Source organism: Rhea pennata, chromosome 25 (genome assembly GCF_028389875.1).
Source record: "Rhea pennata isolate bPtePen1 chromosome 25, bPtePen1.pri, whole genome shotgun sequence".
Taxonomy (NCBI): domain Eukaryota; kingdom Metazoa; phylum Chordata; class Aves; order Rheiformes; family Rheidae; genus Rhea; species Rhea pennata.
In genome coordinates, this window is record NC_084687.1 from 4,965,736 (window position 1) to 4,986,376 (window position 20,641).

At 61.8% G+C, this 20,641-nt stretch overlaps 2 protein-coding genes across 6 annotated transcripts in view; one reads left to right on the forward strand and one right to left on the reverse strand.

Annotated features, from left to right (window-relative positions):
• Nucleotides 1-8,287, forward strand: part of SOX13 (SRY-box transcription factor 13) — a 24,923-nt gene extending 16,636 nt beyond the window's left edge. For 2 of the 5 annotated variants that reach the window (XM_062595025.1, XM_062595027.1), the window contains exons 2-14: nucleotides 20-221; nucleotides 405-510; nucleotides 726-812; nucleotides 1,223-1,395; nucleotides 2,186-2,254; nucleotides 2,411-2,525; nucleotides 2,617-2,699; nucleotides 2,781-2,940; nucleotides 3,211-3,320; nucleotides 3,489-3,585; nucleotides 4,063-4,206; nucleotides 6,222-6,438; nucleotides 6,556-8,287. In XM_062595025.1, coding sequence (XP_062451009.1) covers nucleotides 21-221; nucleotides 405-510; nucleotides 726-812; nucleotides 1,223-1,395; nucleotides 2,186-2,254; nucleotides 2,411-2,525; nucleotides 2,617-2,699; nucleotides 2,781-2,940; nucleotides 3,211-3,320; nucleotides 3,489-3,585; nucleotides 4,063-4,206; nucleotides 6,222-6,438; nucleotides 6,556-6,832 — 1,839 coding nt within the window. In that variant the 5' untranslated portion in view covers nucleotide 20 and the 3' untranslated portion in view covers nucleotides 6,833-8,287. Of the gene's footprint in view, nucleotides 1-11; nucleotides 222-404; nucleotides 511-725; nucleotides 813-1,222; nucleotides 1,396-2,185; nucleotides 2,255-2,410; nucleotides 2,526-2,616; nucleotides 2,700-2,780; nucleotides 2,941-3,210; nucleotides 3,321-3,488; nucleotides 3,586-4,062; nucleotides 4,207-6,221; nucleotides 6,439-6,555 lie in introns of all 5 variants that reach the window. The other 3 variants (XM_062595026.1, XM_062595029.1, XM_062595028.1) reach the window with 3 other exon arrangements.
• ETNK2 (ethanolamine kinase 2) lies at nucleotides 8,184-19,314 on the reverse strand. Its single transcript, XM_062595030.1, has 8 exons — nucleotides 19,093-19,314; nucleotides 14,444-14,703; nucleotides 13,763-13,900; nucleotides 12,518-12,660; nucleotides 12,293-12,376; nucleotides 11,656-11,831; nucleotides 10,633-10,706; nucleotides 8,184-10,276 (listed from the first exon to the last, which is right to left on the reverse strand). Exons 1-8 carry the CDS (start codon nucleotides 19,312-19,314, stop codon nucleotides 10,204-10,206), a joined length of 1,170 nt encoding a protein of 389 aa, XP_062451014.1. The 3' UTR covers nucleotides 8,184-10,203.
• Nucleotides 19,315-20,641: the final 1,327 nt, after the last annotated feature.

Below are 20,641 nucleotides of genomic sequence, written 5' to 3' on the forward strand. Positions count from 1 at the left end.
GGCCCTGCCAGCCCCGCAGGATGTCCATGAGGAGCCCCATTTCTCCCCACCTGGACCTCAATGGAGCCAGCAGCATGGTGAACTGCACCATCAAGACGGAGGAGAAGAAGGAGGGCTGCTACGAGTCCCCGCCGGGGGCTGCCCCGAGCGCCGAGCCCCGCGCCAGCGACTTGCCGGGGCCGCCGCCGAGAGAGGGCACCGACCCCCAGGCCCTGCCGCAGGTGGGTCCGGGCTCCGCGTGCTCCCTTCCTCGCGCCCGCGGAGCCGGGGTCTCCCTGCGCCGCCGGAGATGCCCGCTGCGGGCATCGCGCCGCTTCGGAAGCGTTCTGCACCCGGGAGGACCTCAAGCGCTGCAGCCTTTCTGCACTGCCACCCCCTAGTAAGTCGCGCTTTGTGTGCCGCAGGAGTCCTGCTCGCCGGCCAGCGATGCCCAGGAGTCCAGGCGCTCTGCCTTCGAGCCTGCCGTCAGCAGCCAGGAGAAGCTGGACTTCAATAGAAACCTAAAAGAGGGTAAGAAAGGTTTCTGAGCGCCCCGGAGACCCCCCGGACAGACCTCCGGGCTCCCTGGGGCTTGCTTTGGGCCTCGCAGCGTTTTTGCGAAGCGCTGCTCTGCGGGATGGGAACATCCATCCTGCTTTGTGGCGCAAAGCTGCAAGCTGTCCTCACCGAGCTTTCCTCTCCCCGGCTCTGCCGGGCTGCCTCCCGCTGCGTGCCGACGGCAACAGTTATGCCAACCATTGAGAAATTACTGTCCAGTGACTGGAAAGAGCGGCTGCTGGGCCGAAACACCATGGAGTCCAAAGAAGTGAAAGGTGAGCCTCAGCGCTTTGCTGCCCACCTCCACCACCCTCCCTTTTGCTCTTTGTGCCTGAACATGCTGGGCTGGAAACACTGTGTTTCCCGGGCTAGCAGGAGGGGAAATGTGGCTGTAATTTTGCATATTTAATCAAAATGTGTAGGATTTTAACAAAACATTCATTTAATTTGACATTGGGGGGTTATCACTGATAAGTTTGCAAGGACTTGCCTGTGACTGCCCAGACTGCTGAAGCAGGAAGGTTCACCAGCCCTTCCCTGAGCTCGTCAGGGCCTTCACATCCTGCTCTCAAGTTAGCACTCCCTTGGCGATGCATCACCCACAAGCACCCTCCTGCAGTCGGGACGGTGTTCGCCCACTCATGAGCCCCTGACCAGTAGCTGCTTGGCTGCTTCCTTGGCCCAGGAACCCAGGAGAGCCTGGCAGAGAAAGAGCTCCAGTTACTCGTTATGATCAACCAGCTGTCCACACTCCGGGACCAGCTCCTGACAGCCCACTCGGAGCAGAAGAACATGGCAGCAATGCTCTTTGAGAAGCAGCAGCAGCAGATGGAGCTGGCACGGCAGCAGCAAGAGCAGGTGGGTGCCCGCTGCCTTCCCCACCACTGTAGCCCATCCCTGTGGGCAGCCTGCTCGGGGGGAGCTGGGTGTCAGGACCATCCACCCTTTGGTGGATCCCTTTGGCAGGCAGTGCTGCTGGTTGCTGGTGCAAGAGCACAGAGGCCCCCTGGAAATGGTGGGAGGGTGGCTTTGGTATCAGGCACGCCCAGACTTCCTCAGCCACTCCGGAAACCTTTCCCTTTTCTGTACTCTCCCTTGCCCATCCCAAAGACTTCCCGTTTTGCTCCGTGGTACCAAGAGTCTCCAAGTCATAGCTGTCTAGCCCCTTTCTGTGTGTACAGGTGGGGCTGTCCCAGGCAATGGGAATTGCTCTCTAAAATAATTAAACCACACCGGGTCTTTCCCCAGTTCTTCTCTCCTTTGCTCTTGAACATCCATTTTTTTTCTATGCAGCAGCCCCTGTGACACTATATGCAAAGATGATGTCCCCAGGCACATGTCGGGGTGTGGGGTGAAGCATCATCCCTCCAGCCCTTGTTTCTCTCTCCCTCTGCTTCTCGAGGTGGCTCAGATGTGGCTCAGATGTGCCCCTGGGGCACGAGCCGAACTCACCAAGCAGAGCTTGCCCGTAACCGTTGGGAGTCTCTGCAGAGCGGTGGTCCCTGCTGAGCCGGTGCCAGGCCACTTGTACTGGCCCGTAGCCCCAGCAGGGTCCCTGGGAGCCGCTTGTGAGCCCCCCAGCAGAGCAGGTGCCCTGCTTCACGGTGCTGTTACTGCTACTTAGCTCCTTTGTCTCCCCTTCCGCCAGATCGCAAAGCAGCAACAGCAGCTCATCCAGCAGCAGCACAAAATCAACCTGCTGCAGCAGCAGATCCAGGTACAGGTGGGGGCCGCCTCCCTGGGACACCCCCAGCACCGGGCAGCTGCAGCCTGTGCGCCTGGCTCGCGTCTGGGCCAGGCAAGGGGGTGCACACCCTGCCACGTCCCTCAACAGTTATCCGGTCTCTCTGCTTCTCTCCTGTCTTCCCTCCAGCAGGTCAACATGCCCTATGTCATGATTCCTGCCTTCACCCCCAGCCACCAGCCTCTCCCCGTGACTCCCGACTCCCAGTTAGCTCTGCCCATCCAGCCTATCCCTTGCAAGCCAGGTGAGACAGGTTCCCAGGGCCTGGGGCTGAGGGCTGGGCTGCCCGAGCCCTGCGGTCTCCCACAACGGCTCTCCCGTTCTCCTCCCTGCAGTGGATTACCCCGTGCAGCTGCTGCACAGCCCCCCTCCTCCTACGCTGAAGAGGGCCAGTGGCTCGGGCCACCTCCAGATGCAGGTACAGTCCCAAACTGCCCCCCTGCGCCAGAAGCCAGGGTCCTGCGTGCTTGTGCTTCACCCTCCCTTCTCTCCTCTGCAGGAAACCTCGCAGCCGCTGAACCTGACGGCCAAACCCAAAGGCTCTGACCTCCCCAGTGCCTCCAGTTCACCCAGCTTGAAGCTGAACAGCTGCCAATCCCTCACTCCTAGTCATGGGACCGCGAGGGACCTACAGACGAGCCCTTCCAACCTGCCTTTGGGTGGGTACCCTAACACACCTTCATTGATGGATACTCCCCTGGCTGCCAGCTCCAGGGCCGATTCCTCTTCTGGCCGGTTCCACCTCCCTTAGACAGGAGACATCTCTGCTACCTGGGGGTATCCTTAGTGGACAGAAGCCACCTTGCTGCTCTGTGTCACCCCAAAGGGCCAAGCAGCTCCTGTTGTGATTGCTGGGGTGGGACTGGGTGCTCTGGGGAGGTTTTGGAGGTGCTGATGCTGACAAAGGCACCATGCTGGTTTGTCACCAGGGTTCCTGGGCGAAGGCGATGCTATCACCAAAGCAATCCAGGATGCACGGCAGCTGCTGCACGGCCACAGCGGGGCCATAGAGGGGTCACTGAGTAACCCCTACCGAAAGGTGAGCAAAACCTGCTGTACGGTTGTGATTTATCTCACCTTACCCCCCCAGTAGTGGCCACACTCAGGGTCTCTATCAATGGGAAGGTTCCCCTCTTAGCATCTGCTCAGGCACCCCAGCTCTGACCTGCCCCTGCCTGGCAGTAGATGCCCCTCTGCTCTCTTTCAGGACCACATTGGGATCGATTCTTCCCCAGGAAAAGAGAGGATGGAGGAGACCCCTGCCCACAGGCTGGACGAGGCCTTGTTAACCTGTGAGATGGATGGTAAGGACAGCACAGGGCCTGAGCACAAGAGAAGCTAAGAGCACCACAATGTAATCCACAACCTGCATTTCTTAACGTCTACTCAAAGTTGTCTCTTGGTCTGTGAATATCTAATACAAGGCCACAAAAGCTCTATTTTCAGCAGCTGAGACCCCATGGCTCCCTAGCTGAAGCCAATTTCTTTTCCTAAAGGATCTAAGAACTCCAAATTTATGAAAATCAACAGATTTGTTGGCCCTAAAATAGCCCTTTGGGGATGCTAACATGCATGCTCCTGAAGTTAGCAAATGCTTGGGTGTTTCTCTCTGAGTTTTGCCCATGCAGCATTTGAAGGTCTATGGGAAGAGCCTAGCACAGTGCATGACTTTGCTGCAAGTTTAAAGTTCTCACTCTGCATTGGGAGCTGCTGTTTGCTCCTTCCTGTTGGTTTCTGCATTTCATCCTTGGTCTCAGCCTTTCTCACTCTCCCCTTTGCAGGCTCACGGCACTTCCCTGAGTCCAGAAACAACAACCACATAAAGCGGCCCATGAATGCTTTCATGGTGTGGGCGAAGGACGAGAGACGGAAGATTTTGCAGGCCTTCCCAGACATGCACAACTCCAGCATTAGCAAGATCCTAGGTAAGTTGTCCCATAGCAGTGCATGGTCTACTCCACTCAGCTGGCCCCACCTTCCTTGCTGCTCCCACTCTTCTTCGAGATGATCCTGAGCCTCCCAGACATGAGGCCAGAGCTCAGTTTGGCTCCCTTCTTCGAGATGATCCTGAGCCTCCCAGACATGAGGCCAGAGCTCAGTTTGACTCCCAGCTTGAGTTATATGGAGGACAGGGAACTAGACAGAAGAAGGCATCTTCTAAAAAGCATAAGGCACTCTTCTGCCCTGGGGCATCAGCAGGATTCGGAGCATGTGGCCCCTTGCACAAACAAGGCTTGAGTACCATCTCCAGCTCACTCAGCAAAGCCTCAGCCAGAAGGCTTTCAGGGCAGATTCCTTCTCTGGCCAATAACCTCCCAGTCGGGGTGCAGAGCCCAGCACTGCTTTAATGGGAGAGCAGACTTTCCCCCTAGGAGACAGGATTTGAACCAGAAGCTGGGCTCACCATCCTCCAAAGCATACTCTCCCTATGAGGATGCTCCTTCCTCCTCTCTTGGAAGTTCAGGCCTTGAGTTTTCTTGTCATCATCTCACGTAAACCTACCAAAGCCTTGCATCTGTAGGACCCTGCTCTTGGCTGCCCTGAACCTCACATCCCCTCTGTGCTCAGCTGATCTTCAGCCGCTCTGTTCCCATCGGCCTGGTGTGATGCAGGTTTTCAGCTCTTTTGAGTGTCTGTAAGACCACGGGCCCCATGTGGCTGTGTCTTGCACCCTTCTGAGGATGGTGATTCTGCAACAGCTCTGTCCCACCAGCCCTTCGCCTCGGCTGTGGTTGTACATAGCACAGCCATTGCACCCTGGCCTCGCACAACCCCTCTAGCTGTTAAAAGAGGGCAGCATGGTCTCCAAAAAGCCTGTCCAGAGGACTGGGAACAAGCGTACAGGGGCACAATGCAGGGGTTCGGTGGGTTCCCTCTGGCAGACACGCCTTGTTCAGCCTCAGACTCATTTCAGCATTTTAAAGAAGAAACAGAACACTTCCCCTTGAATCGTGCTGGCAGGATCTGTGCCGTTTCCATCTTGCAGCCGACAGGGCTGGGGCATCCAGGAGCAGGCGCTCTGTGGTGTGCTGGTTGCTCTCATCGTAGGTGTCTACAGCTTTAAATAGCTAGCACGATTCTTGCCTGGGGAGCCTGAGCTGGTTTCTGCTCAAGGAATGCAAGTTTAGCAGGTGATACCTGTGCACGAGCGGTCCAGAGGCGACACTAGCCCGGGCTGGGGAGTTTCAGCTCCTGTGTGCTCTGCCTGCACGAGGAGCAGCTCCCAAAAATCTGGGTCTGAGCCAGCACGAGGGCGAGTGGTCAAATGCATGGGGGGAGGAGGCAGCCCAGGCGCTGCGGGTGGCTGTTCGCGTGCCTCAGTTTCCCGGGGATGCCAGGAGCGATGGCTTTCTCGTGGTGCGGGCGCTGGAGCCGGCACTCCCTCGGGGTGGGGGGAGCTGGGCCACGCTCGGAGGACGCAGAGCGCCTGCCCAGCCGGCTGCGAGCCCCGGCGGCGCGGGCCGGCACGCGCTGCGCTGCGCCCTGCGGCGGGTGCTGGCGGGGATGGCGATGAAGGTCACCGCCGGGGGAATGCGAGTCACATGGCGGCACGGGCTATTTTAGCTGCAGCACCTGCTCCCATACCTTGGAGAGGGCACAGAAGCGACAGCCCTGGCCGGAGAGGTGACCCGGGAAGGTCGGGGAGCGACCCGCTCCCGGCCCCGCGGGAAGGTGCTGCTAGCTGCGGTGCGGGGTCCCGCCTGGGCGCCCCGTGGCGCCTGGGACCGCAGCGCGTCTCCCGGGCCGGTCGAGGCCGCGGGGCCTCCCGGCTGCATGCAAATTCGGCCGCCGTTTGCGTAGCTAATTGCGCGTGCATTAATCCCCCTCGTGCGGGGGGATGTTGGGGGCCCGGGGGCAGCGCCGGGCTGCGCTGCAGCAGGCGGCCCGGGGGCAAGCGGCGGCAGGAGGTGAGCGTGCCCCGCGGGCGCTCTCCGCGCAGGCTCCCGGTGGAAGTCCATGACGAACCAGGAGAAGCAGCCGTACTACGAGGAGCAGGCCCGGCTGAGCCGGCAGCACCTGGAGAAATACCCCGACTACAAGTACAAGCCGCGGCCCAAGCGCACGTGCATCGTGGAGGGGAAGCGGCTCCGCGTGGGCGAGTACAAGGCGCTGATGAGGAACCGGCGGCAGGACGCCAGGCAGGGCTACTTGATAGGGTAACGCGCCCCTTCCTTGGGTCCGCGCGGGCTGGGGCGCCCGCGCGGCGCTCCAGGCGGGCGTCCCCGGCGGCGGGGGGGGGGGCCGGCCGGTGACTGCGTTCCCCTGTCCCGCAGGCCCCCGGGCAGCCAGCTGCCCGCCGCCGCCGCCGCCTCGGACGTGCTGTACCCGCGGGCGGTGGGCGTGCAGCTGGCGCCGCCGCTCGTGGAGCACTACCTGCCCCGCGCCGCGGACCCCAACATGCCCGTCATCGTCAACACGCGCAGCCTCAAGGACGGGGACGGCGAGGACGGGCACTCGGTGGCGGACGGCGAGGCGTACCGCTACAGCGAGGAGGAGGACTCGGAGGGCGAGGACAAGAGCGACGGCGAGCTGGTGGTGCTGACGGACTGAGGGCTGCGCGGCTGGAGCGGGCAGCAGCGGGCTCCCGCCGGGCAGAGCTCGGTGCAGCCCAGCGCAGCCCCCGGCTCGCGCTCGCGTCCCGCGTCCGGGCTAAGCGAGGCAGAGCGGCGCGCGCCGGCGCCGGTCCTCCCCTCCGCCGCCGTGCGGGGACCCGGCTGCGGCGGGGCCGCGGCGAGCCGGCAGGCAGAGGTGAGCCGTGCCGCCGGGGCGCGGGCCGGGGACCGCCGGGGCGCGGGCACCAGTGCCGCATCCGCGCAGCACCCGTCCGGTCCGCCCGCAGCCCTCTCCACCCCCCCCGCGGCTTTTCCCGCTCCTTCCGTAGAGCCGATTTTAGCTCTCGACCAGCCGGAGCACGAGCCAAGGGCTCCTCGAAGGCCTCCTCGCTTCTGACGCCTCTGGCCCACTCTGTAAATAAAGCGGGTGCCTGAGCAGCGGGTGCCTGAGCCGTCCCCCCTCGCCCCATCCATCCCCGGGCGTCCCTCCCGCTCGCGCCCCGGCTCCGCAAGCTGCAGGCTCCACCTGTGACCTGCATTGCAAAAAAAAAAAAAAAAAAAAAAAAACACAGAGGAAGAGCAAAATAGCAGCAATTAAAAAAAAAAGAAGGAAAAAAAAGAGAAAAAAAGGAAATTATGAAAAAAGCCAAACCAGACCTTGCTCCCTTCAGAGCCCAGCCCCGCGGCCGGCGCGGAGCCGGCGCGGAGCCAGCGCGGAGCCCGTGCACCGCCTTGTGGCACCAGCCGGGCACAGGCACGGCCGCGGCCTCGCTGCGCCCGGCGGTTTGGGGAGGCCTCGAGCCTCGGCGCTGCTGGGCTTTTTTTGCCGGCGACGTGGGAGGCATCGCAACGGCCCCGCCAGGCGCGTGCTGCGGCCAGCCGGGCCGGCAGCGAGGGGCGAGCCGGAGATCTGGGGCATTGCAGCTGATCTGCATGCTCTGCCCTTGCGAATAGGAGGGTAAAAAAGAGAGAGAGAAAAAAAATACCGAAAGCAAAGCATTAGGCCCCAGGTTGGAGAGGAAAGGACAAATCCAGGCTGTGCCCCGCAGGCCGAGGGAGCCCGCTGCCTCCTCGCCCCCCCGCAAAGGGCTCGTCTCCCTTCCCCTCCTTCAGAGCTTTATTTATTCCCCCTCCCGTGCTGCTCTCGCGGAGCCGGGCCGCGGTCCCCAGGGAAGGGATGCCGGGCCGGCGGCTCCGGGAGCGGGATGAGCCGTGCTGCCGAGGGGGGCTGCACTCGGCCGCCCTCCGCCACCGTGCCCGGCTAACATGCAACTCTTGTTCTCGTTTTTTTTTTTTTTTTTTTCTTTTTTTTTTTTTTTAAAAAAGACTGTAAATATAGATAGAGCTTTATTTTGTTAATAAGACGAGGAGTAACTTAACCTGTATATTTCACATACTTGTTTACAACTGTCTCCCCTCCCGCCCCCTTGGCGCAATAAAACGACTTTTTGGAGCAGAGACCCGCGCTCGCCTCCGCCAGCCTCGGCCGCGGGCTCCTCCGGCGGCGGGTGCCTGGGCTGCGGCGCCAGGCGTGCAGGGCGCGGACGCGGGCTGCTGTCCCCCCCCCTTCCCTGCCCTCCTTCCAGCACGGCCCCCTCCTAAAGGCTCTGCCTCCCTCCAATGTAGCCACGCAGGGGGCCGGATCCCGCTGGCTTGGCTAAATTCCCCCTTTTCCCGGCCGGTTGCTGTTGCCTGCTCTGCTGGGGGGGGGGGGAAGAGGCAGGCGAGCGCTGCGCGCCGTCCCCAGCCCACGCCGCCACCCCCGCATCGCTCACGCGCAGGTCAGGGGCTCGGAGGTGTGCGAGGGGACACGGGCAGCCCGCGGTGCGAGGAGCTGCGTCCTGGGGAGAGGCATCCGCCAGCCCCTCTGCTCCTGCTCCAGCCTCCCCCGCAGCCGACCCGCGCGAGGGAGAGGGGCCGGGTGCCCCCCGCGGCCGTCCCTTCGCCTGCAAACTCCTGCAACACTGGCCACGGACTCGCTGTCCCCTAACATCCAGCTACCAGCAGCTTTTATTTTGCACCCAAACACCAGGTGCAACAGAAGGGCCGTCGCTTGCTGGGGTGGGTTTCTGCCCCCTGGGAGAGGGGACGTGGCCTGGTCCCCAGCCCCACTGCAGCCGGGGCAGGCGGCAGAGCAAGGCTCTGCTCCCCAAGGCTTCAGCTGGTCTCACCCACCAACCCGACCCGCAACAGCTGTCATGAGCTGGGCAGTGCTCAGCGACGCCCGGTCCAGCCCCGCCGAGCCTGCGGCGCTGGGGAAGAGCTGCCGCCCGGCAGCCAGGGGCAAAGCTGCGCCCACTTCACAGGGCAGGGTGGCTTCGTCCCCTTTAACTCCCGTCCAAAAGAGGCACGAGAGTTTCCTGGGCTCTGCTGCAGCCCCAGGGCAAGGATCGAAGGGAAGAGCTGGGCTCGCACCCAGCCCGGTGCCCTCGAGCCCTGCCGATCCTGCAGGCACAGCACTGAGCAGAGGAAAGACGGCCCGGAGGGGGGCAGGACTCTCTCTATTTGGGGGCGAAAGGGGAGGCTGGGCAGGGGCCGAGACCCCGGCGTCGGGGCTGGGGGCCGGCTGCTGCCCCTGCGTTGGATGATGCAGGATGCTGCGAGCAAAGCCAAGACCGGAGAGAGGGGTAGCGGCGAAAAGAGACTACGGCCTCAGAGAAAAACAGACAGCGCCACGGGATGAGTGTATTGCAGCGGGAGCAGGCGCCCAGCACCTGCCAGCAGACGCTCGCCGGCCCCGGCCCTCGGCAAGCGGCACGGCCACTGCTGCCTCGCCGGGACACAGCCCTTCGCGAGGCGGGCTGCAGTGGCACCAGCCCCGCTTTCGAGAGGGCCCCACGACGGCCTGAAGCGAGACGGACCCCGGGAAGGGCTGAGAGCCCAGGAGGGTCCCGGGGCCGAGCGAAGGGGGCTGTGAAGGCGAGATGGGCACAGCGTGTGCGTCAGGCAGCTAAAGCAACCGGGCAGCGCTGGCCACGGCGGTCAGGGCTGCCGAGCGGCGGCGGGGGGCATCCGCGTCCCCCCTCGGGGACGGCACCGAGGGAGCAAACCGGGTGCCAGGCGAGCAGCGGTAGTGCCAGCGCCGCGTGGACCCGCCAGGCACCCGGGCTCGGCCTTAAGGCGATGGTAAGGCTTCCTGGCGTAGGCAGGGGCCTCGCTGAGGCTGTGGTCCTCCTTAGCGTCTCATGGTCCAATCTCAGGTATGTCCAGGGTCTCCTTTAATCGGTGGCTGGGTCAGAGATCCTCTTCCCCCTTCCCACCATCGGGATCTGCCCTCAGCCCCGGCTGGGGCGGGGAAGGGCAAGGGGGAGGCGAGGGCTGTGGACGCAGCAAGGACAAAATAGCTCAGGGTCTCACGGGCCGGAGATGCTATTTGGAAATCTGTAGGGCTGTGACTACCGGCTTCATCTTGAAGTACTGTTTAAATCTTAGCTTTGCATATCTGCCGAGAGAAAGGGACGGACGTGAGACACTTGCTCCTGCCCCAGCTTCAAGTCTCCTGAGCACAGAGCATCCCTCCAGCAAGGAGGGACCACTGCAATCCATTTGCTTGGGAGCAAATGCCATGGGACCCGGGCAGAGCTGGCTGTCACTTTTCCAGGAGCTTCTGATCGAAAGCAATATGAGATGGCATGCGAGCAATTGCTGTCGTTTGCCATTGCCCTGCTGGGTACTATGGACATGCATGTGCCGCTTCCTCGGGGCTGAACAAGCCTGCTTTGGCCAGGGAAGGGGCTCAGCCCGCAGCACTGCCCCTTCCCCTCCAGCCCTGGCTCCCGCAGCACAGGGCTCACTCACCTTAAGAAGTTAAAGTCTATGGTAGAGTATTTATCTTGGATCAGGCCCCAGCATGCCCAGAGGAAATGGGATGCCTGCAAGAGACAAAATACAGATCAGAAACTGGCACGAGGCGCCCCTGCCTGCGGGAAGGTCACTTGTCTCTCTCCCGGCCAGGTCCCAGACCTCCCGTGGCTGTGCTGAAAGGACGCTGAGTCCCAGCCAGCCGGGAGCCTGGCCCGAACGTGCATTTTTATATGCTCCGGAGGCTGGTCCCAGCCAGGGCGAGGGATCCCAGCAGGCGGGTGCTGTACAGCTGCACAACATGCTCGTGGCACCAGCCTCGGCATTTGCAGCTGGGCTGGGCTGGAGCACTGTCCCACGTGTCCCTCCTGAGCCCGGGAGGGGATCGAGCGCTGGTGGGAGCGATCCCTGCTGCATGGGAACCTCAGCAAACAGCTCTTTGGGGAACGGCGGAGGGCAGAGCACAGGCAGCCACTGGCTCCTTCTACTCCTGGCTTTTGCTTTACCAAAGAGGATTTCCCTCACATTTGGCTGCACACAGTCTATTTGGCTCTCAGGAAGGGATGGCCAAGGTTACAGCCATCAGGGACAGTGTGTCCATTGGAAACCTTGGTCAGATGGCTGGAGGCCAGGGCTATCTTTGACCTCGCCCAGGGGCTCAGTGCCCCTGACATGAAGCCAGGCTTTTTGGAGCAGCCTCCTGCCCTCATCCTGAAACACCCAACCCCTAGTGGCTGTGCTCACGGCTTCACCGTCTCCTCCTCCTCGCCAGCTCAAGCGCAGCAAGGAGCCCCCTGCTCAGCAGAAGAAATCCATCCTGAGGCCAGTCTTTGTTAGAGGCAGCCCAACTTGACAACCCCACTTCATTGCTGGACACAACCCTCGAGCTGATGCATGTGGTAGAGAATTGCAGCATCTCCAAACCACCAAACAAGCTCTTGACCCCTTTACCCTCCAAGGAGGGCCACCTCCACACAAGCATCACTCTCCAGCTGCCTCCTCCCCACCTTTGGCACTCACTAAAGCAAACTTGTTCACTTGCACGTAGAGAGCCTCCAGCTCCTTCTCAGACACAACTGCTCCTCTGCCTCCTTGGTCCTCCTGGGTCAGCTGCTTGTAGGCCTGCAGGTAGGAGCGCAGCCACTGCAGCTGGATCTCCTTGCTGGGGTAGAGGCGGTAGTCCACCTCCTTCACGCCTGCGAGGAGAGTCCATCGTTACCAATGGCCAGGAGGAAGAGGAGAAGGGAAGGGGACGATTTCTCCAGGGCAGAGCAATGTGACCAAGGGGCTCTCCCCACACATGACCAGTGGAGTAAAATCATTGCAGGTCCAGGCTTGGGAATTTGGAGGATCGACCCTCTGATTTGAGCCAACCTACCCAGCCCTTGCATCACGACTAAAGAGAGTTGGGCTCTTCCAGATACCACATCTTAGCAACACTCAGGCCTCTTGCTGCTGATAAAACAGGGATCAAAGAGAGAAAAGACCCTCCCCGGCACATTGCTCTAACCAAGCACAGCCCTGGGAGAAGCTGCCTCCATTTCCTATGGCAGGATTGAGGTTCTGCACCCTCCCTTCCCTGAGGACAGGAAGACCATGGGAGAGCAGTTGCAAGCTGGGGGTTGCCTTTGGTGCCACGAAGGAGAGTCCAACTCACCTGCAAATTCGTTGAAGTGATTCCCGATGTCAAAAGCCTGGTAGTTGTAGCCGGTGTACTCGTAGTCTATGAACCGCACGTGCTCTGCGGAAGCCAAAGCAAGAGCTGTTACAGGTGCTGGGGACAAAGCCTGCAGTCCTCAGTGAGGCTGGCAGACTCATGTGCCAGGATGCTGCTTGGGGGGCAGACCCACTCCTATGGGGATGCAAAGCCACCACCACCAACCTTCAGTGCCATTGTAGATGATGTTCTTGCAGAGCAGGTCGTTGTGGCAAAGCACCACGGGGGACCCCAGCTGGGAGAGAGTTTCCTTCATCCAGGCCAGCTCATGCTCAAGTACTTCCAGGCTGGGCATGTCCAGGTGGAGGCTGGGGAAGAAGAAAGGGGTGGAAGCACTGCTGCTCACAAGAAACCTCTTGTGGAGGCAGAGGGAAATAGTTCCCCCCTGCTTCCCTCAACACGTTTTATAAACAAACTGAGCAGTAACACAAAGCAGCTCTAGCAAGGCAGTTCATGGTGGGGAAACCAGGCTGAGCGTGGGGTGCCCAGCGCCTCCTCGGACACGCTGCATGGCACCGTGGCAGCCGGCGCGGTGCATCAGCCCTGCCTTTCTGCTCACTTAGCCCCACATCCATCCCCCGAGCTTCCCCAAACCAGCACAAGGAGCCTCCCAGCACTCGCCAGTGAAGCATCCAAGCAACCCCAGGGCAACGGGAGCTTTTTTGGACTCCCCATGGTTACACACACTTTTAAAAACCTCCAAAGTTTCAATTCCAAGAAAAGCATTCGTTAATGATTACCTAATTGTCTGGATGTAAGGGGCAGACTTGGGTGAAGTCTGCCTGCAGTATGGCGAGTACTAAGAAAAGCCCTGGATCCTGCCGCAGCCGTTCAGGGAACAAGGTTAATCATTTGCTTGCCCTCAAGTCCATTCACCTCCACCACCTGTTGGGGCTGCCCGCATCCTTCCAACATGTCCTGGCTTGGGCTGACACAGTCACTCACCTGACATGAACCTGAGCTCCCGGCGAGGCCTCAGCTGCCCAAAAAGGGAATGAACTGACTTGAAATGGGGACAGCCTGCTCCAATCCATAGCGGATTTGTAGCGTCCCCTCCACCAAGATTAGCTGAATTTTGCTGCTCAGATCCCCACCACGAGAAGGGCTGAGCTTCACCTTATTCTAGCTCTGGCTTAAAATGCAGGCCTCCATCCCGCAGACCTCCTCTGCTCACAGGGGCTGATCCAGATGATTGCTTGCTGACGGATCCAGATCCAAAAGTAGCCATGTGGCTGGTCCCAGCACAGACACTCTCCCAAAATCTCCTGCTAGCAAACCTCAGATTTCAGGAAAGGCTTTACCTGGGAACCAGGGCTGTCTCCCCCAAGCCCGTACGAGCAAGACTTAGAGATGGGTGGGCAGTGGATGCCCAAGCGAGAGCCTGGCTCTTTGGGATCCCTCTGCCTTTACCTGGGGTTGGATACCTTTGGGCTGAGATCCATCTTCACGAGGGCGAGGTATTTGTGCAGTTTCTGCCACAGGATGGGCTTGGGGATGCTGCCGTTGGCATGGATGGCGTGCACCCGGGCCATCTCCTGGGCCACCAGCCTGCAACAGGCCACAGAAGTGCAGGTGAGAGGTGGCCGGGCGCCAAGACCCCCAAAAGCAGCACCCCTTAAAAATAGGTTTGAGACCTCTCAAAAGAGGCTCCTCCAAAGCAGTGTTTAAAAATTCAGGGTCAAGACAGCTAAAACTTCTCTCTGTAGCATTTTTAGCTGCATATCTTTGAAAATTTTCAGGGTACTGCTTCGGTCAACAACAGCATTCACCTTTCCAGGGCAAATTTAGATAAAAGTTGACATTCTTGTGCAATCTCTTCATTCAGCAAAACACAGCAAAAAACCTGCTGCAACCTCGGCATCACCTGGGAATTTAGCCTGTTTATCCCTCAGCACCCATCCAGACTTGTGTATGCAAACGATACCAGAGAAACCGAGATAAAAGTGCCCCAAAAGTAGTTGGAGCAATTGCAGGGAGGATGAGAGCAGCCCAGAAACACAGACAAACCCCTCATCCCGCCCTCGAGACGCACCGTCTCCCCTCTCACGTCTCCGACCCACGGCAGCGCTCCCCTCCCCCCAGGCCCCCCACCTGAATATGCAGGGGTCCCGCACGTGGTCCGGTCCCAGGGCGATGCCCGGCATGAACTCGTAGCACAGGCCGTTCTGGAAGGCGCAGTAGAGGTCGGGGGCACAGCCGTGGGCTTGCAGCACCTGGAAGTTTTTCAGCTCCGTCTCCCGGTCCACGAAAAGCTCCGTCTTCCTGCCATAGACGCGCACCAGCACCGCGTCTGCCATGCCCTCGTCCGTGTAGCAGGCCACCAGCTTGTTGGTGATGCCATCGGTGAAAAGCTGGAGGAGAAGACGAGTGTGTGTGTGTGGAGGGGGTGGGATGGTGGTGCGGTCACCGGGCATGGGGCAAAGGCTGCCCCAAGTCCCCCGAGCCCGTGTTAACGCTCGGGGCCCCGCAGGTGGAGAGGTGCTGTGATCCGCGTTCCAGCGGGCACACGGGACCCTGTTCAAAGATTTTTCCTCCAGGTCACTACCGATACCTTTACGTCCCTGCCGCGCAGCTGGGCATGAGGCTTCCCTGCGGTGCAAACGGCTGCCCAGGGCGATAACAGGCAGCGGGTGAATAACCCAAACACTTCAGTCCCGTTTTTTCCCAGGCAGAGCCTCCCGTGCAACAGGCTTGAGGTGCAGCTACAGGAGAGGCTTGCGCGAGCACGAAGCTGCAGCACCCACAGCAGCTGGGGGAAGCGCCTGTGGCGGGTGAGTTTGGGAGGCCTCGAGGTTCACCTGCAAACCTGGGCTCCGCACGGGGCCACACAGGTGAAGCCTGAGCTTGGCAAAGCCCAGCATGGTTGGGGTGGAAATCTACCACTGTTTTTCACCTGGGAGCTCAGGAATAGCTAGAGGTACTGCACGCACACTTGGCGTCCGAGCCGCCCTGGGAATCGGTCCCAAAAATCAGTGCAATTCACTTGGCGCAAAACAAACCCCGGTAAACAAGGCAGAGCAAACACCACCAGCCCATCTCCTCCTCCTGATCCTCCCCGCGGGGCTGGGCTGCGCGGGAGTCACTGATAGGCAGAGACGTCGCTGCTGGGGACGTCTCTTGTCACTGCTCTGATGGCTCCTCACAGATGGAAAGCGAGTTCTGTTCTCGCGCCGCCCTGGCTTGGCCGGCTGCCCACGCACATGGAGCGCCCGCGGCCGGCATCGCCTCCCGCGCCGGGGGAGCCCGGGCCGCGGTCCCCTCCCTGCCCCACGCACGGCATGGGGCGGCCGCGATCGCCTCCAGCGTGCTGCGAGATCTGGGCTCCCGTCGCCCAGCGGGGCGCGCGGGAGACCCCTGCCCAGCCGCGGGCGGGATGCTCGGCAGCGCCGCTGAGCCCGCCGCGGGTCCCGCGCGAGACGGGGCCGGCCGAGGGCCGCGGCCGGGCATCGCCGTGCCCCGCGGAGCCTCCTCCGCTCACGTTGCTTCTTCCCCCCTTTCAGTTCCGCAAGACGGAGCGGGAGGGGAGCGACGGCTCGTGCTACGGGTGCTCGGGGTGGAACGCACGCCGTCTAATTTTAGACAACTCACTCAGCAACTCACACTCCTATATAGGCCTATATATAGGGCTCCCTATGTAGCCTCCAGAGGGAATCTCAAAGCACTGGAATTAGACACCTAAAGTTACACGGCACAAATGCCCCTCGCTGCGCAGCTGCGTGGTGCTGGCTCTCGGGGCGGGCAGCGGCCGGGGCTGCAGCCCAGCCGTGGGCGCCGGCCCCTCGGGCTTGCACGAGGCTGCTGCTGTCTCACCTGGAGCTGCGCAAACTGAAGCGACTCCTCCTGTGTCAGATAACTTGGGTTTCTGCCATGCTTCGCTCTCCCCTCTCCTTGTCCTGCCAGACCCAAGAGAGCAGAAATCTGGCAGACAAAAGCTGCCACGGCCCATCAGGGTGAAAGAAGCGGCAGCCCTGAGTCAATCCCCTCTGCGAGCTGCCCGCAGCGGTGCCGTCAGCTGCAGGTGAGCAGGGATGGCTCCACGCTGAGATGCTCAGCTCTGCCTCAGATGCTGAGTCCTCACGCTGCTTTGTTTTGTTCCTCAACAGCCCAATGAGCCCTTTCCAGAGGGTTTAATGGGATTACAGAGCCTTATCCCCCTTGAACACCATGCCATTAATTTTGGAGACTTGCACGTTGTTTGTCAGTGCATGCACGCATAGGCTCTCTTGGTTTGGAGACGGCAGCTCCTCCAGCTCCCAGCAACAAGCACAGATGCTCAGGAGATGCCCAGAGTTGTTCCTTGTGGATCTCATGCACTGAAGGTCCCAGTCCTCCCCTGGTGTTGCTGCACTACAACAGTGGGGAGGAAGCAAGTGCAGCTCTGCACAAGGCACAAGGAAATCAAGGAGCCTTGCAGCAATTAAACGAGGGGAGAGACCCGAGCGCTGCGCAAAGGCAGGGAAGAGAAGCGGCTCTGCCCCGTGGTGCTGCACCACGGCCAAGGCAGCGGGGCTTGCTGTGGGCTCTGTGGGTCAGACACACACCGTGGGCCCGTCACAGCTCCCCTCCTCCTCCGGCTCCCGCAGAGCTGTCCCCGGCGCAGCCCCGCGGCACGCTGCCACGCTTGCTGCCTCCCCTGCGCGCAGACACGCACCCGGCCCACGCAGGCACTCCCACCTCCGCTTCGCGGCACGGGGGGCTCCAGCACACCTCCCCGGAGGGCAGCCAGGGGACTATCTCAGCAGGGCACCAGGTTGCCAAAGTTGGACTATACAAGTCCTGGAAGGCAGAGCAGGGCCCTCCGCCACGCCGCAGTCCTCGCAGCGGCTTGGCTCCACGTCCCTGCTGCTCTTCTTATCACGGGATGAGCAATGGAGGAGTGCGTGCTTCTCCGATAGTGCGGCTGGCTGACTCACCGACAAACGCCTGTGTCTTTTCTGTGCAGAGATGCTTCTGCCCAGGGATAGAGTCTAAGGGATGAGGAGCCAGAGCCCTGGAAAGGGGCATAACCTAGAGCAAAAGCATCTTCTCCCACCAGGGGCTGAACATCGCAGTGACTGGAGGGCAGGTGGAGGGGGCATACAGACCCTTTTTCCCTGCCTTTTGCACCCTGCCCCAATCCCTGGGAGATTTTTACATGCCATGAGCGCAGCCTGGTACAGTCACACCAAGCAGCTGTGCACTGACACCGTGCAGCTAGGTGGTGTGAACTGGGCGCCGCTCCAGGGAGTGGAGGAAAGCTAACAGGAACGCTAATGGGAACCAGCTGAGAACCGGTGCACAGCTCCAGTCCTTTCCCAAGAAGCTCTTGCAATAGCAGTTAAGGGAAATGCAACTTGAGTTTTTTCCCTAACTCCCAAGTTTTTTTTTTTATTATTTTTTTTTTATTAAAAACATATACATACATGCAAGCTGCTGCTGAACACTGACTCCCCTCCAGCGCCTGGAGAGGACCTGGATACCAGAAAGTTGGGGTCTTTTATGAACATGAGTCTCTAATGCTACCAGAATCGGTGAGGCATGCTGTCCCCCCTGCTGTGCTAGGTGCTGTACAAACACGGAGCCCAAGACATTTCCTGCCCTTAAAACTTTGCAGTCTGAGGAACTCTTAACTCAGAGCTTCCTGTCTATTACCATCTGCCCTTTCATATATATTTTCCTGCAGCTTCTTGTATTTAATTACACTTAGCTATTAATACATTTTTAATGACACGCCAGGCACACGGGAAGCATGTGCCTTTAGAGGACATACATACACACGTACATGCATTTGAGCGCATCTAGCTCCGGGGCTTCTCCGCTCCTGTGCCCACTGCCAGGAGCCCAAAGACACAAACCCCATCAGCCTCATGCTTCCAGCCCAGACGTGGTACCCAGAGGCAGAGGAGAGAAGGGTGAAACAGTCAGGATGCCAGTGCCACACTAGCAAGCCCCGTGCGGACCCGCTGTCTGTGCCAGCCCATCTCTCCCAGCCGCTGCAGCGAACCCCTGCCAGCCTGTGACAACTGAGCCCTGCTCGGGAGCCTGGCGCTGAATCCCAGCTCCCATTCCAACTTGAACATCCAGAGCAATGGTCCCAGCAAAGGTGCGAGCCCCACTCAGTTACCTGCTGCAGTGATGGCACTCGGCAGCCCCACTGTGCAGCACGGGGTACAGGGGTGCAGCACCAACAGGGCCAGTTCCAGGGGAACACAGTGCACAGGCTGCCGCCCTCCTGCCTTCGCCAACCTCAGCAGCCCTGAGGGACCCTGGGGACATGCTTGCACCCGCAGTCACCATTCAGCATCCCCCCCCCCCCAAAGGGGTCTCCAAAGCCTGCTGGGGGTGGAGACCTTCGCATACCTGATCAGCCCCAGCCAGACTCCCAGAATGGGGGCAGGATGCTATACACTCCTTGGCAGGCTCTGTAGTCCCCCTAAGATGGGTCCTATAGCAGCCCTCAGGCAGGACCTACTGCCCTGCCAGGTGGACCTTATTGCCACCCCAGAACGGGTCCTATAGGGTCCCCCAGAGTGGACGCTATAGCCACCCTCAAGGATGGACTCTAGAGCCCCCTCAGGCAGGACTTATACCCCCCCCCGGGTGGGCCCTACAGCGGCCACCAAGCGGGCCCCGGAGCCCCCTCGGGTGCCCCACAGCCGGCGGGAGGGCTCGCCGGCGGGATGCAGCGGCCGGTGCCCGGGAGCCCCGGGCAGGCTCCCCAGCGCTGCCCCCCCCCCCCCCCCCCCCGCGGCGGGCTGTACCTTGGTCTTCACCCGCGCCGTCTCCCAGGCGGGTCTCAGCTCCCGCATGAGCCGCAGCGCCCCGGGCAGCACGTCGCCCTCGTCCACCGCAATGCCGAGGTGGAGCACGGCGGGGGCCCCGCCGCCGCCGCCGCCGCGCAGCGCCTCCGCCGCCGGGCAGTCGGGGCAGCGGCCGGGCGGCACGGCCATGCCCAGCTCGGCGCGCCCCGCGCCGCGGCCCATGTGCCGGGGGCTGCCGCGGGGCCGGCGGGCGCGGGGAGGAGCCGGCCGCCGCTGCGAAGCCATGAGTCACGGGCCCTCCCCCCGCCCGCCCCCCGCGGCAGCGCGCCCGCCCGCCGCCCGCATTGTGAGCGCGGCGGGGCCGCGGCCACCGCGCCGGGGGGGGCAGCGGGGCAGCGCACCGGCCCCCCACCGAGGGGGGGGCGTGGAGCGGAGCAGCGCACCAGCCCCCGCACGAAAGGGAGGAGCGGGGCAGCGCACCGGCCCCCCACCGCGGGGAGGGGGCAACGGGGCAGCGCACTGGCCCCCCACCGAGGGGGGGGGCGTGGAGCGGAGCAGCGCACCGGCCCCCGCACGAAGCGGAGGAGCGGGGCAGCGCACCGGCCCCCCACCGCGGGGAGGGGGCAACGGGGCAGCGCACCGGCCCCCCACCGAGGGGGGGGCGTGGAGCGGAGCAGCGCACCGGCCCCCGCACGAAAGGGAGGAGCGGGGCAGCGCACCGGCCCCCGCGCCCGAGAACGCCTCGGCTCCGGCACCGCGGGGAACGGTGCAGCGCACCGGCCCCCGACCCGGGGATGGGGGTGGGGGGAAGAGGAGCGGAGCGGGGCAGCGCACCGGCCCCCAACCCGGGGGGGGGGGGGGGGACAAGGGGAGAGCGGGACAGCGCACCGGCCCCCGCGGCGGGGAGCGCGTCGGCTCCGGCCCCGCGGAGCGACCCCCGGGCGCGCCGGGCCCCGCCGCGCCGCGCACCGAGGCCCCGCCGGGCGCGCGCTCCCCCCGCGCCCCCCCGGGGCCGGGACGTCGCGCCCGGAGGCGGCCTGGCAGGAGCCTGGCTCCGGCAGGGACGCGTCTCCTCCGGCGGAGATGGCCCTGCCCCGAGGCCCGGCGCCTTCTCACACACGCCGTAGCGATGGGGTTTGCCGGCGGGGTGGAGAGAGGTCTGATAATTAAAGACAGAGCATTACTCGCCCTTTGGGCCAGTCCCCCCCACCCCCCCAGCCTGGCTTCATTATCAGAGGAAATAAGAACTGCACATGGCTTGGAGCGAAAAATGCCCCCTCCAAAGTTTACAGCTGGCTGCAGCTGAAACCAGCTAAATGGACCGTGGAGACTTGGGGAAAATCGTTTAAGGAAGGGGAAAAAATAAAGCAATCAGTTCCTTGGGTTTCTATATATAGAACAAGCTCTGTCAGTTTTAATAAGATGGTCATAATTGCTCCGGCCGCTTTGCTGGGCTGAGGGTGGCCTAATTGCTTGGCCATAACGATCAGAAGTGTTAATACGGGGCAGTTGCAGGTTAGCAGTGCCTTGCAGCCAGAACTGCGCAGCA